Source organism: Amphibalanus amphitrite, unplaced genomic scaffold (genome assembly GCF_019059575.1).
Source record: "Amphibalanus amphitrite isolate SeventyFive unplaced genomic scaffold, NRLGWU_Aamphi_draft 001773F_arrow, whole genome shotgun sequence".
NCBI classification, from domain to species: Eukaryota; Metazoa; Arthropoda; class Thecostraca; order Balanomorpha; family Balanidae; genus Amphibalanus; species Amphibalanus amphitrite.
In genome coordinates this window covers 57,482-72,338 of record NW_024883266.1, presented here as the reverse complement: position 1 = coordinate 72,338, position 14,857 = coordinate 57,482, and the positions used below count along the sequence as shown (strand labels likewise).

The following is a 14,857-nucleotide window of genomic DNA, read 5'->3' as shown; positions in this document are numbered from 1 at the left end:
GAATGAAGATGTTGACGCACAGTGTAAAAAATCAATTTCGCAAGGAAAACGCCTAACAACACGTCATTGCAACTTCATTGCAGCGCAAAATCTTGCATTGCTAGCGCCTAATACGCAACGGCTTTTGTTGTATAATGACCTAATCAGCGCCGTCAATCCAATAAATTTGCTTTTGAACCCTGTTTTTTAAAATGGCAAAATAACTTTTAGCGTGGGGTAATTTGAACATAGTGTGAGAATTTGAATGAAGACAGGGATAGCTCAAAAAAAAACAACGCTCCCAGTTTTTTTTTGCCAATATTTTCTACCCAAGGCAGTAGCAGATAAGTGATGCCAGTTTTAGAACATTTACGTCTAATATCCGTCTAATGTCCGGCATTTTTGTTGATTTTCCGTCCAAAAATGTTAAAGTTAACTATTTGTTCAAATATGTCCGAAAATTATTGCTGCTATCAACACTCAAAACCGTCATTTATATTGCTTATCATGTAATTTTACCAGCCGAAAAGTGTTCATTATATTGGGATCTTAACAAGCTTTCCATTCGCCAATCAATGCTATGCACGAATACGATTACTTTATAAAAAGCGCTGAAGTGTAGCAAGCCATCGTCCATATTGTCCAGTCTGCTACCTTTGTCCAAACAATTCCGAATTGGACATTGGACAAAATCAGAACTCCAAATGTCCAGGTTTCGATTGGCACCACTTTAACAGATGTAGTACGGTTGGGAGAGTTTTTATCGAACAAAAATGATAGACGTTCTGTTAATTGAAGAGGGGCGAATTCTGTCAACTGACCGGTGTGCAGCGTGCAGATATTGATACTCTGCAACTGTTATTTTTGCTGTTGTGTTGATTTTTCAAGTGAAGGTATGTTTAGAATTGTTCTGCCTATTTGTTTATGGGTCAAACAACATCGGTGCTGGCGAGACTATCGTTTTTATGACAGGTAAAGGCAGTATGTTCAAATTACCCCACGGTTGGGCAATTTGAACACACCGTGACTTGGTGGAGAAGTGAGGCTATGCTATTCAAGGTATGCTCGGCTCGTCCAAAAATGAGGTTTGCATGGTGAAAGCAAGTGACACTTGCGCTACTGAAGCAGTTTTTCTTCATCCAGGGTTGAACCGGAATTTGGTACAACGGAGAAGACGTAAAAATATGTTCAAATTACCCCACACTACCCTACCGACTTGAATCGTTAAACTAACAAATATGACGTCTGTTTAGTAGAACGACAGCCGAACCTCCTTGCCGTGGCCGGTCAGGCGGGCCGAGAGCGCCGGGTCTGCGAGTCGATAAGGGTCATTTCACGCTTCTGTGTGGCTGACTTTGGTCCATCGTGACACTGAGCTGTGTGATTGCGCCTTATTGTCGGCTGTGGGAGACGCATATTAATGTTTGGAAATATTGCATCGCTAAATATTGTTCTTTTGGCGTTCAGCTTTCACTGGAACTCAATAATACATGTTTATGTTTTCAAGGATGTCCGGGACAGCCCGTTGAATAGAGAATTATAAAGTTTTTACAAAAACGCAATTTTCAAAAAAGGCCATCGATCGATTTGGATAAAAATTGCATTTTTGGATTCAGCTCACCGTCAGCTTTCGAATGGTATATATCGTTTCTTTTTAGCTTGAGATGACCTTCCGACGAACCGTGCCACCTTCCACCTGGGGCATTCCACGATAGATCGTACCACTTTTTTCCAATTTGACACCCTCATCTCTCGGAATTTGACGAGAAGTGGTCTCAGGGGTAATCAGGGGCTCTGAATCCACCTGTAACAATTTCATGCTTATGAGATAAGTATTTTTTGAGTTATGGTGTATAACATTTTTTGGATCTTGCTTTGCAGCGCTAAGTTTGGCGGGCTGTAACTCTAAGACGGATTATTCAAATGCCAAATGTTGTATAACACTGAACTCGCAATGAAACAGAGATTAATATGTATTTTTTTGCACTCGATATATGACATATCGAAAACTCGATATATGACATATATATGAAAACTCGATATACAAGAAAACTCGATATATGACATATCGAGTTTTCTTTCATTTGCATTTTTTGAACTTTGGGACCAAATTTTTTTGAAATTTTATTTCTTTAAAAAAATATTTGGCTCATTGTAAAGAAGTATGCAAAAAATTAGGAAGGTGTTCTTTCTATAAAAATGTATTTATTTTACGTCACGATAACGGTTTCGAATAGTGATTTCGGGAGGGGAGCTTACAAATGGCGTGGTAAAGCTGCCTTGTGACATCACGGGTTACTAAAATTTCAATTGAAGTCTGAGTCATCTGAAAAAAAAAGTGAAAAGAGGGTTCATCCAACCCTCTTTCCTATAAGTGCGAGGGTGAAAAAGGCTGTTTGGTTCTGACATTGTTTTGGACGCCAATGACCATAGCTGTCCGAGATGAAAGTTACAGGATGCATACATGGTGTCCTCCAGAGGTCTCACAACTTGTATATCTGGGAATTTTTTAAGGTTACATGAGGTCAGGTCGGTCACGTGACATCACTGTTATAAGTCAATGGGGAAATATAAAAACTGTTATTTTGGCGCCGAGAATGATCTAAAACTATCTCACGTATGTACATGGTATCGTGATTTCATGCACTCCTTGCAAAGTCCAATGCTTCACTTTTGCATTGTTAACCTTGCGTGACGTCGTTTATGACGTCAAATGGAGCTAGAGAGTCGGGAAAGCCACCAATGAACTCGGGAAGACCTTCCGAATCGAATGATATGCCATATGATACCCTTTGCCCAGCTTCATGACCTGAGGGGCTCTGACCTGACCTTGACCCGAGGTCAGCTACTTAAGTTGACTTCACCCTAGCAAAAAGTATACCATTCGATGCACCTGAGCTAGGCGAACACAATGATGCCAAAATCGCGGCTCTGCGGCCATTTTGTGCGAAGTTATTTACTAAAAACCGAACACGTAATTTCAGTCACTTGACCTGACCTCAGACGCTACCGGTTAACCTGAGACCTTAAAATCGGGTACCAATCGCTGCGACTTGTAACGGCACACACGCTCGTTTTTTCCGCGAGGCTCTAGCTCTATTAGAAGCGAAATGGCGTGCTGGGGTCGTATCAACCCCTCCGAAACCCATTTTGTTTGCGGGAAAATGAGGAACTTATAGAAAGAACACCTTTCTAATTTTTTGCATGTCGATTTGCAATGACATGAAGTTTATTTTGAAAAAATAAAATGTGAAAAATTCTGGTCCCAAAAGTCATTAGAGGCAAATGAAAAAAGATTATGGTTTTGCTCAACAATGAAAATTTTTCTTTGGAATTTTTGATTCATCGCAAGCTTAGTGTTGTTTACTGTTTTTTGGTTGCTTAACCCGTTCTTGAGTTATAGGCCATCAAACTCACCGTTACAAACCGAAGTTAAGAAAATGTAATGCAATATAACTCAAAAAGTTTTGATCTGAGAAGTCTGATATTTTGCCAGGCGTCTTTGGGGCCTATGATTACCCCTAGGACCGATTTTCATTAAAATCTGAGAGATGAGGGTGACGGGCCTGGTACGATCTATCGTGGAATGCCCCACCTATCCTTTGCGGATCCCTTGGCAGTATTCCCGTCGTGACAGGGTAGCTGATTATATCTCTTGCTTCAGGGTAGAAACCTTATTTGATTGTTACAGGCGGGTAGGTATGACTTGCGAGCTTAGCTGCAGTCTGGTCAACCGTTATAGTTCATTGGTCATTTCAGCCCAACTGACAGGCACCAGAACGTTCACTTTTTACGACGTAAGTGTCGGTCTGATTGATCTCAAACGTGAAAAAATAAAGCGCTCCTTTTTGGTTGGTTATTTTGTCTACCATCTTGGTTTTATTTCGTACCTCTGCTTGAGATGTGCCGGAGTGCTCAAAGTAAAAAATAGCCTCAAGACCGCTAGCTTGGATGCAATGCTATGAGATATGTGGCACTGACGCCTTCTCTTTATTTTTATTTTTTTACAGAAGCTGAGTGAAGAGTCCAAGTGTAAGGTTCATCTTTTGTTATTTGGTAGTTCAAGACTAGGTAATTTAATGATTAAGTACAGTGTCTTGTACGCGCTACGAGATAAATACAATATCAATGTATTTACAACAAGCGAACAAGCAAGTAGTTTGAATAAATACTTTCACAATCTTACCATCGGACCACCACCAAGTGAGTATTATTTCTCCTTCTGGTTCATGGCGTTCATGGCTTTTTACTCGATAAAACTCGTTTGCGATAGTTACGCTGGTGCAGTATACTGTAACAGCTGAATAAACACGTACCAGTTTGCAATCTTCACAGACAACAAATAGACAAAAATGCTAAATATTCATGACAATATTCATTCGCTAATCGTCTCACTTGCGGTCACATGCCGTTTTGGTTGTATTTGTTTGCCACTCAAAGACATACATGTAAATTCTGCCATATTTTTGGCCACTGTGAGTGTACACGTCCCTAAATGTATTGTTTCTATACTCGAGTTTCCACTCACACGCACTCCCGGCATCCCCTCCCGCCTGCAGAGGAGTACAAGAAGGCCAAGTGGCACTTCACCTGGTTCCGGAACCTCGAGGTGCTGCTGCCGTGCCCAACCAGCATAGGCAAACGGTTCCCGTGCTTCCGGGATCGGCCTGACGAGCACTGTATCGTGGTGGCCGGTGAGTACCATACCGTCGCGCATAAATGTCCTCCATTGTCCATTGAAAGCACAAATTGCAGACATCAAGACCCGATTTAAATACATGAAGATATTACGGGACCGAGATGGACACACTAGCAATGTGCTACGATGCCTGTTTCATGTTAATCGACCAAACAATTTCTTCTTGCGAACTAGTCATGACTTACGAAGTCTTCACTGCATGGCCTATGCATTTTTTCGTAAATGTTTCGTAAAAGCAGCTTTTGTGTAACGGCTTATCATTTCATGACTATCATCAATTATCGCTTATTACTTGTCTCTACATTTTTTGAATACTGTTCCATTTGTAGTACCTTCAAATATCCTATATTCCGGACTTTGTCGCGGCTCCTACCCTGTCGGGCGGCCATCCCACCACTCTGCCCCGCCACACTCATGGTGTGAGTGTTGGTCTGCGACCCACATGGCCCGCTCTCAATCTCTTCGTGCTCCCGTCACGAGTGCATCGTCATGCCACGAGAGCGCCGGTCATGCCACGAGAGCGGCCGTCGACCGTGCGCCGTGGGGACACGTGCACTGGCGACGCTGCACCGCGGCTCGGTGCCGGCCGTTGACCGCCGTATCACCGCCGCGCTGCCGACCGGCCGCCGCCGAGCTGAGACAGCCATATATTCAGCCAGCGCGCGCCGTCATCGTCAGCTCACAGTGCATATGGCTCAGCATAGGCTGCAGCATTACGATTGGTGCTAGCACATGACTGGCGTAAGTTGGCCAGCCATGGGAGCGTCATAAATTAGCCTGCAGCGGCCGCCGGGAAAACCGAGCGGCCATCGAGTCCAGCCGGATCGTAAATACCGCTCAGCGGTGCAGCAGGATGGACGTAATGTCGACGGCCAACTAGCGCTTTTTGATGCAACGAATGGGCCATTATGTCGATGCTGTATTACTTCTGCTGGCTTTCTCCACCCTGCCCTGTCTGTCTTTACGCTCTCCTCTTTCCTTCTCTCCCTCCCTCTTTCTGTTTTCTCTTTCCTCTCATCTTTCATTTCTCCCATCCCGATTTCTTAGTCTTTCTTTCCGACTATTACTTCTCTTCACAAACGATGCTGCAGCGTAGCACTGAAGACAAGAGCTGAGATCATTGGTCATTGTTGTGTGTAGATATCATCACTGTTTTATATGGTAAATAAATATGAACAAATATTATTAACCTAACAAGGGATGCATTCATCGTACCCGCTCATAAATGTATGATGAAAATAGCCCGTGAGTTCTGAGCCGAGGCTACAGGTAGGTACTTACGTCATATGTTTGAGGTCAAACTATAGGCCAGACCGGTCAGGGAAGTTTGATGTTTGTATAGAATGGTGCCAATCACAAATGTTTTGTGATGCGTCTACATAGATCGCACCGAAAATTGTATTTAGTTTATTGACAATCAGTACCTACTAAATATGCTTGCTAGCTGCTGGCAGTGATTGCTTCAGAACCACATTTTACATAAAAAATCGACCGAATATGATGTAACTCTTACGCCATTTTCGGTTAACTCGTGATTGGTACGATTTTTTCTACTTACCTGAATTACCTTCGTGCTTTAATTCTAAATTTTGTAAGAATTCGAAAGTAATTCAGCAGGAGGGGTGAAAGTTTGGAGCGATGGGCCCATTGCTTTATAAGATATTGCAGAAAAAATGGAGGGAGCTTTGCATGGCCCCGTATCCCAGCCATCATCGGGTTAATGCAAAGCATGAAACATTGAGGCTGAGGGCTCTTTTCATGGATAAGTTTCATATTTATCCTGCTTGAGTTTGAACACGTTATTAGTCCTGAAGATTTAAAACCATCCACACACGCCGTACGATATCACGCAAGAAACATGCCATTGATTAAATTCGGGGAGGTTTCCAAACATTTCGTAACAAATGTTTTATTTCGTCCTTATGTGTAATTACAGATTGGCCACCTGGGAATGGATTTCCTGTCTTTTCGCCATATTTACCTCGTCTGGCAAGAGAGGAATTCATTTTTCCACAAACACTGCAGAATGAAGTAAGTAAAAGCAACTATTTACCTCGATCCTAATGACTGATGCATGCGTGAGTAAGTAAGTGCCCAATGTTCGTAATAACTGATCAAATTTACTCCGCACTTTTCCTTTTGAAAATGTGTTTGTGTGTGTGTGTTTTTTTCTTTTTATAGTTATAATCCTACTTCTAAGATATCAAAATTTTGTTATTGCTGCTATTCAAGGTTGACATGTATTTCCCAACCCACGACCCCAAATGAAAATCGCTGGCTTCAACAACCTATGTGCGCTTAAGTGACGGTGAGTGCGATCGTCGCATCCGACTAACCCGGGCTCCATGTGCTCTCCACAGGTGCAGGATTACCTGAGGAAGGCGTCCGGCCGCCGCAAGGACCCTGTGTTTATCGGCGTACATGTCCGAGGCACCGACCAGAACGTCGACTTTGTGGTGAGTGTGTGCCTGCCCTGACGACCCCAGGGGCGAGAGCGCGTGAAATTGTCGCGACAATCACAGCCACTTGTCCTAGGTAACCTAAACGTTGTTGTACCGTGCTGGGTTGTTAGTAGTTATCTTTCCATGCGTGAAACCAGGAGTTATTTCGGTTGCTGTATGGCATGCCATGTGGTGGTAAACTATGTGAAATTACTGGTGACCCCGTGACTCAAGCGAGCCTTAAGTTTATGAGGTAAGTGGAAATGATGTAAGTTCTAATGTACACTCTTTGCGAGGTCCGATGCATAACTGCTTTGTTGACCTTACGTGCCGTTATCTATGACGTCATGAAACTCTTTGGGGGTTTTCATCAATAAATCCCGATCAAGCTGAGATACCGAGTGGGTAAGTCACCAATGGACTAAGAAAGACCCGCCGAACTGAATGATATATGATATAACGTGGATATAACATCCTTCGACCACCTCCGTGACGTGAGTGCCGTTGACCTGACCTTCACCGTAGGTCAACACATAAATCTTACCTCACCCAAACAAAAAGTATATCAAGACAATTCAACGCGCCTGAGCGTGACTAGCACAATGGTATCAAAGTCGTGTTCTGGGGGCTGGGGCACTTGATGTGACCTCAGGTTACAAGTTGACATGGTACCATAAAATCGCATACCAGTCACTTCGGCTCGTAGCGGCGCACATGTTCCTTTTTTTCTATACGTTCTAGCTCAATTAGGGACGAAACGGAGATGGTGGTCAAACTTCCCACTTGACTGCAGGGCGTATATATGCAGAAAAGCGATACGTCCCGCGATGGTTAATCTAGCTGATGTGCAGTTCAAGCTAAGTTCAGGTGTTGTAGACTTGCAGCTCTTTTATGTCAGTTACGGCACATGTCAAGCAATACCTACTTAGAAATAAGCCGCACATCGCTGCTATTTTAAGAGAAGTGGGCGACGTAGTAGGTACTATCTGTTGTAGCAAAAAATTGAATTCAGGAAAAACTTATTTAAGAAAATACCAATCGATCTGGCTCGTTGCCTGAATTCGGGCCATCGGCCTGAGGCGCGAGGTTCACCTGAGAAGTCTGCCTAGATAATTATCGCACCACGGCTTCATACAGGCTGCATGGGCCATTATGCGGATCATATGCGCTATATGTCATGTGAAACGAGCTGGACTGGAACATCCCCACCACCCTGCAGTACAGACACCCCGCCGCAAGCACCGCTCTGCAGACGGCTCCGCCGGCGCGGCCGCCAGTCTGCCCGCAGCCTGGGATAATTCCAGCGCGACCAAACTCTGCATACGGGGCGTGACGCGCCTCGGTCTGACGTTCGCCGCTCACTGTAATCCAGCTGTGGCTTCATACGACAGTAGCTGCGGCAAGGCGGCTCTTGGGGTAGGAGAGCGCGACCAGCCGCGGTGTTTTATTCACGTCTATTCGGAGATTACCCGTGTCTGTGCTGTTTATGTGCCACCTTGGTCTGACCTCTGCGAGATGGCGCGCCTCCACAGAACAACTACCACCGCGACCTGCCGTCGCTGCAGTACTTCGCCACCGCGATGGCCTACTACCGAACCATGTACAAGAAGGTCGTCTTCATCGTGGCCACCGATGAGCCCAAGTTCGCCATGCGCAGCGTCCCCAACAAATTCGGAGACGTCTACTACACAAGTGAGTGACATGGGGTGTCACAGAGGGAATCTACATGGGAATCAAATGGTTGGATCGCTCATGGGTGACGAGGACTATGTTGTGGAGTGGCGGACGTTTGCACTCTGAGGTCATGTTGTTTTATTTGCTCGTCGTCAGGTCACAAGCAGGATGTGTCGAATCCGATCGCATTCGACATGGCCGCCATCAGTCTCTGCAACCACACCATCATCTCGGTGGGCACGTTCAGCTTCTGGGGCTCCTACCTCAGCGGTAAGAACTCAGCATGCGCGGCCGCGTGGCTTTCCTGGCGCTCTGTGTGGGAAGCGAGGGCTGGTGTTCGTTACCATCTGCTTACCAGGAACATGTACTTTCCGGAGCCGAATCGTGGAGATTGGTCAGCTTGAGAAGTGTCTTGATTATTTTCCATGCTCAGTCTGATGTTTATTTTCTAGCGGGCTGGATGATCTACCAATTACCGCAGCCGTTAAAAATTGTTCGTTATTTGCATTCGGTGCAACTTTTAATCGTCAATCCAAGTGCCAATTTCTTCATTACGGAGCGAGCGAAGCGAGCGTAGTCTTTCCTTAGATTAACGGAAATTTCTGAGTATGAGCGGCCGGCCGGCCGTGGTCACGCTTTTGCGAGGCTTATATCTCAGCAACCACTTGACCGATTTACATGCGGTAATTTTTGTAGGGTAGCTTCATTCCTTCTACCAAGTATTGGACTATTCCCGATGCATGTGGGTGACCCCTTATGCACGTGCCACGTGCAAAACGAAGAGGTATCACTTTGTAACTACTTGGCCGATTGCGCTGAAAGTTGGCATGTACACACACAGAAATATTGAGCGATGTCAAGTTCAATATACTCGTAAATAGTTCAGATAGCTTCAAAGTTTTGCTTCACTTAGTAAAATATCTTTAGTCTAAGTATTTTCGTGATAAATAAGCAAGGTATCCGTTGCACAACGCCATAATGAGTAAAGGCATCAAGAATAAGTTTGTGTTTATACGACGTTTATTGGTTAACTTACAAACATCGGCAGTTTTATTACACCACACAAGCATCTTTACGCAAAACAGGATAATGTAACAGCATAACAGATGTTCAAATACCTAACTGATATGTTTCTATGCAAAGCAAGTGCATCCATACGCGAATGAGTGTTGTGTCGCACTGGTAATTGCGGTACACATCTAGAGCACCGTGCGTTTACGTCGATCCGTGTAAATTTAGCGAAATTTTGAGCTCACGCTGACGGCGGCGGCGCCATTTTCGCAATCTGTCAGTTGTGCGCCGGGGACCGCGGGGGCCGGCGGGGGAGTGTTGTGGCTGCAGTGCGCAGAGTTGTTTGCCCATTCTTGTGCGATCAGTGAGATAAAACAGTGCTGTGGTGCTTATCTAGTTGGATAATATGCTGAGTAATGAGTGGATAAGTGCAAATAATAAGTGAAATACTGCATTGTGGTCATCGTCTGATAACTGCAATCAAGACCGAGTCTGAAATCTGAAGCGGAGCGACATTAGAGGAGCTGCTGGAAATTATCCAGCTTTGTCGGAGTGCTAAGGTGGGCTTGTAATTTTTCAACTAAGCTGCTGTCGTGTTATGAAAATAATGGATGCACTTTCATGCTTTTCTAGGGTTGATTAGGTATAGTTATACTAATATTTTGCCAGATAGGCAATAGAGAGCCGATGGCTATTTAAATGAACGATAATTTTGGCACAGTGAAATAGTGTGTACAGATGACATATTTTTATTTATTAATTACGGGCAGTTGACGGGAGACGGGCGGTGGCTGCGGCCTGTAGCGACGCCCCATGCATTGTGAAATATCAGCTTATGTATATGATAAGGTTGTGCTTTTGCGCTAATCTAACTTTTATTTTCGTCAGATGTGATGTCGATTCTTATAAATAAACGACAAACAAACAAATATACGTGTTTGCAGAATGGGGTAGGCATTGAGCATCACAATGTTTCGTTCCATTTAGCTAGGCTTGCGGCTGGCGGCAACGTCCGCCGCGTGTCGCCGTTACAAATTTTGCGGGCCCAACATTAGCTTTACCAGAAAAAATCGTTACAATAACCGTTATATTTCTGTAAATTTACCGCCATGAATTTGTGTACGATTACCACACGAGTGTTCCTTTTGGTACTTTTTACCAAAAACACATATTTGTGCGTAAATGTAACGCGAGATTCGCGGTAAAGTTACACCGAAAGCGGTTCTCCTACACAATAGTGAAACACTCCAAAGCTAGCAAAACACACATATAAGTGTTCTTTTACCAAGAAAACAGAGTAATTTTACACAAAAAAATGTTCCTTTTGGTACTTTCAATTACACCGTTTTTCCGCTCAATATTTCTGTGTGTGTAGGTAGGCACCGACTACGCAATGCATATCCATGTGCCAGAGTTGAGGTGCTGCTGCACGTGCGCACGTGCAGGGGTCGATTCCAGATCTCGAGAACGGCTGGGCCGATTGTGCTCAAATTTGGCACATCGCTAGAGACCGGTTAGTAGGGTGCCGTGCACAACTCAGTTGGAGGTACCCCCTCGCAATTTCGCACGTGCAAGGCTCACCCTCTCGCTCACTCCGTTAGTCGCCCCAAAAGGCGTTATACTGGTATTAGTTCCACTGACTGTTCAGTACCTACATCCTTATCAAATGCTGATGGTGGTGGTTGCATTGTCGCAAATCAAATAATAGCTATCCAGTCGTTATTCATGAATAGACAAACGTGCTATTAAATAGTGGGGGGATCGGGCAGCGGCTGCGGTTTCTAGGTAACCTGCAGACCGGTCACTTTGCATGCAGAACGAGGAGGGAGGCTGCAAACTAACGGACCCCTTTTAGGTATATTGCGCAAGTTTCACTTCACATATACACATCACAGTGCACCACAGTGCACAGTGCACTCCAATGCACCCTATGCTGTGAGTGTGCAGCGGACTCAGCTGCGAGGCTGATGATCCCTGGTCAGCTGCGACTGCTGTCCGGTGACTGAAACTGGTTGGTTGGCAGGTGGAATGGTGGTGGCGCCGTCCCGCTACCAGGGAGACGATCCGGGCAGGTACGACCTCGAGATCAAGCACTGGGACCGCCAGCAGGAGTGGTTCTCCTGGAGCTGATGGTCGAGGAGCGGCTCGGCTCGGAGAGCCGGTGTGCTCTGTGCTGGGATCTGTGTTCCTCCTGGAGCTGGCCAGGACCCCTCAGGGGGACAGTGACGGTGCCGTGCGGCGGACTCTGAGCGACATTGCGCGCCGCGCGCAGTACAGTGGGTAGGAGAGGAGAAAAGAGGCCAGAGGAGACCTCTGAACACCCGGTCGGCGACCTGCGGATTGTGACTGGTCGTGCGCGCCCACTGATAGAAAGAGGAAAAGGACGAACGCTCGGGTGCCTGATGCGTCACAATATGAGAGCGCTTTCTCGTGACTGCCAATATCGTGGACGTTTGTGACCTCGAGCATGAACGCTAAGAGCGGCCTGCTGGGTGGAGTGCAAGATGTTTGAGGTACATTGTTTTGAGTGATACATGTTCACATGAAATGCTATATTCCTTGTTGTAGCATAAACCGTGCACCATGGACTGTATGCTGTTCCATCGTCTGTGAGACAGCGCGGCTGCCGCAATGTGTGGTGTGTGCACACATGGGTAGCGTTGTTTGTGATGAGCTCCTCCGCGGTGATAGTCGATTGTTGGTTAATTTCGCTGCGCTAGGGGTATCGAAGATGCACTTAGCAGCCGGCAAGTATTGTGCTGAACTACATAGGGTAACGTCGAAACTATTGACATTTTAAACTCAGGGTTCAACATCCAACACAACACATAGAGCACTTCATGGGCCGGATAAATCCGTTATCCACGGATAAATCCGCGGACCGGATAGGATTGGATTCTAAATTTGTTAAAAAAGAACGGATATGGGCGGGCCGGATTTGGGAATTGAAGGTTGAACCCGGATCAAAACGGATCAAAATTTTAACATTCAACATTGAAGTTAAAAATTAACCTAATGTGTTAAGCGGCAGCAGAGGTTTGATTAAAGTAATAGGCATCATTTTATGACACTCACTTGTCATAAGACTTGTATGGCTGTCTGGTCCCTTAGATTGAATTTGTTAGTCCAGTTTTGGGTGAAACCAGTTATTGGTGAAACGGATTATTACGGATATTTTTTGGAAGTTTGGCTGCAATACGGGCCATGGGTGGGCCGGATTCTGATATTCAAAGAAAGGCGGATAATGGGCGGATCTGGATATGACTTGCCGGATATGGGCCGGGCCGGATCCTAAAAAGCCTATCCGTGAAGTGCTCTAACAACACAGGCATTCGTTCGAGAGTTTCGTATCGTCATGGCTACAAGTATGTTTTCATAGGCGTGCAATCAGCATCGTATGTTACACCATGTGGCGTTGTCTGAAAACACGAGGGAAATTATGTACTGTTATAAATCCTGATGCATGATTGATGTATTTTTACCAAATACTCATGTTAATCACAGGCGCCCGTTAGACAGGATCAGGTGTCTAACTATCCGCCGTTCGGCCCGCGGGTGGAGCGTGAATCCGCGGGTCTGACGCTAGGCCGTGCGTTGGCTCGCGCTGTGATAGGTCGCCCGCGGGCGCCACACGCTCAGTCGCGTCTTATCGCCGATCGGCAGCTCTATAAGTACTCAACTGACCCACACCCGGTCGTCTGGTGGGTGAGGGCCGACCCGTGCTGCTCTCCTGTGTCTGAACCGGCGCCCGCTCGCAGCCGTCTGTGAATGCATGCTTTGCAGCGGATTCTGTTTGAACCGCTGACGTGGTGAAGAGCCACTTATATGAAGACAAATACATATACCACGAGAATCGAGGTTCGTCTATTTGCTTTGTTACGCTCAGTTTATTAAAAAATGGCTCTTGAATCGATTTTCCTTTATCTGAAGGCACAACTATTGTATTACATATATTTGTCATGCCAGCCTCTCGATGAGAGGCGAGAGGAGTGCGCTGCGAGAGTCTGTTCCTTTTGCTAGTCACAAGTAAAACAAACAGCATGGCCCGTTTCTTCGAACGGCCGGGTGTGCTTCAGAAAGTCTCTTTAATGTCCTTCGAAAGTTTTTTTTTATATCATGGTGAAAAGATGGTTTTGACTTTCGAATCTATTAAACCATGTTTATTGAATCATTTTTAATCATTATTGATACCACTTCCATTGGTAATTAAATTCGTGGGTCCGGCGGGGAAGGGTGTTTTTCGCCCCTTCTGACGAGTATTTGCGATAGCTTCCAAACGCTTGGAGATAGCAGCACACAACTTTCAGTACCTTTTTTCCTACCAATTTGACACCTCCTGGAGTAAAATATTTGGACCTAGTCCCCTTTGGTGACGTAATAGGGCAAATTTTGCTGGTTCCTTCCACGACAAATTTCGATGTTATAGACGTAAATTTCAAACATAAACTTTTAAAGATGAGGACAATATACGAGGACGGTTGTGTTGCATATCAGCTAGAAAAATGCACAAATAATTGTGGTGGCCTGAGGTAAGAGATAAGGTCAAAAGCAAGCCCCAGCCAGTGCTATAGTTTTTCGCAAATAATTTCAACAAAAATGGTCCTAGAGCTAAAACAGCGCATGTCAAACGCATTCGGCTTGTCAAGCCGCACCGAATGAGATACATTTTGTTTGGTTTGTTTGGAAATGGTCAAGTTTTATGTTGACCTTATGTGACCTCGAATGACTTTGGATGACTTTTGATGGCTTTGACACGTGATAGTTGTTATTTTATGTATTCGTAGCCGCTGATTGTGAATCTGGCATCCATCACTCTTAACATTCATGAAGAACCTCAAGATGACAAAAATGGCTGAATTAGGTATAATGGCTGGCTTGAATTCATAGCATAGCATCTAGCAAGGATGCTTTGCTCTTGCATGACCTCGAACTTAGAGAAACCTTGTATCGTTGTATGAAACACAAATAGAGCCTGATTAGATGAGAAATATTGAAATTCGGTATATGATAATGCGGAAAATTGAACAGTTTTGATTCAATTTTGATCATGACC

The 14,857-nt window shown here is 45.0% G+C and overlaps 1 protein-coding gene across 1 annotated transcript in view; it reads left to right on the top strand.

Annotated features, from left to right (window-relative positions):
• LOC122375094 (galactoside alpha-(1,2)-fucosyltransferase 2-like) overlaps positions 1–13,661 on the top strand; it is a 29,302-nt gene extending 15,641 nt beyond the window's left edge. The window contains exons 3-10 of the mRNA XM_043354277.1: positions 3,990–4,182; positions 4,539–4,673; positions 6,615–6,709; positions 7,039–7,134; positions 8,652–8,811; positions 8,950–9,063; positions 11,828–12,632; positions 13,131–13,661. Coding sequence (XP_043210212.1) covers positions 3,990–4,182; positions 4,539–4,673; positions 6,615–6,709; positions 7,039–7,134; positions 8,652–8,811; positions 8,950–9,063; positions 11,828–11,934 — 900 coding nt within the window. The 3' untranslated portion in view covers positions 11,935–12,632; positions 13,131–13,661. The remainder of the gene's footprint in view (positions 1–3,989; positions 4,183–4,538; positions 4,674–6,614; positions 6,710–7,038; positions 7,135–8,651; positions 8,812–8,949; positions 9,064–11,827; positions 12,633–13,130) is intronic.
• The last annotated feature ends 1,196 nt before the right edge of the window (positions 13,662–14,857 follow it).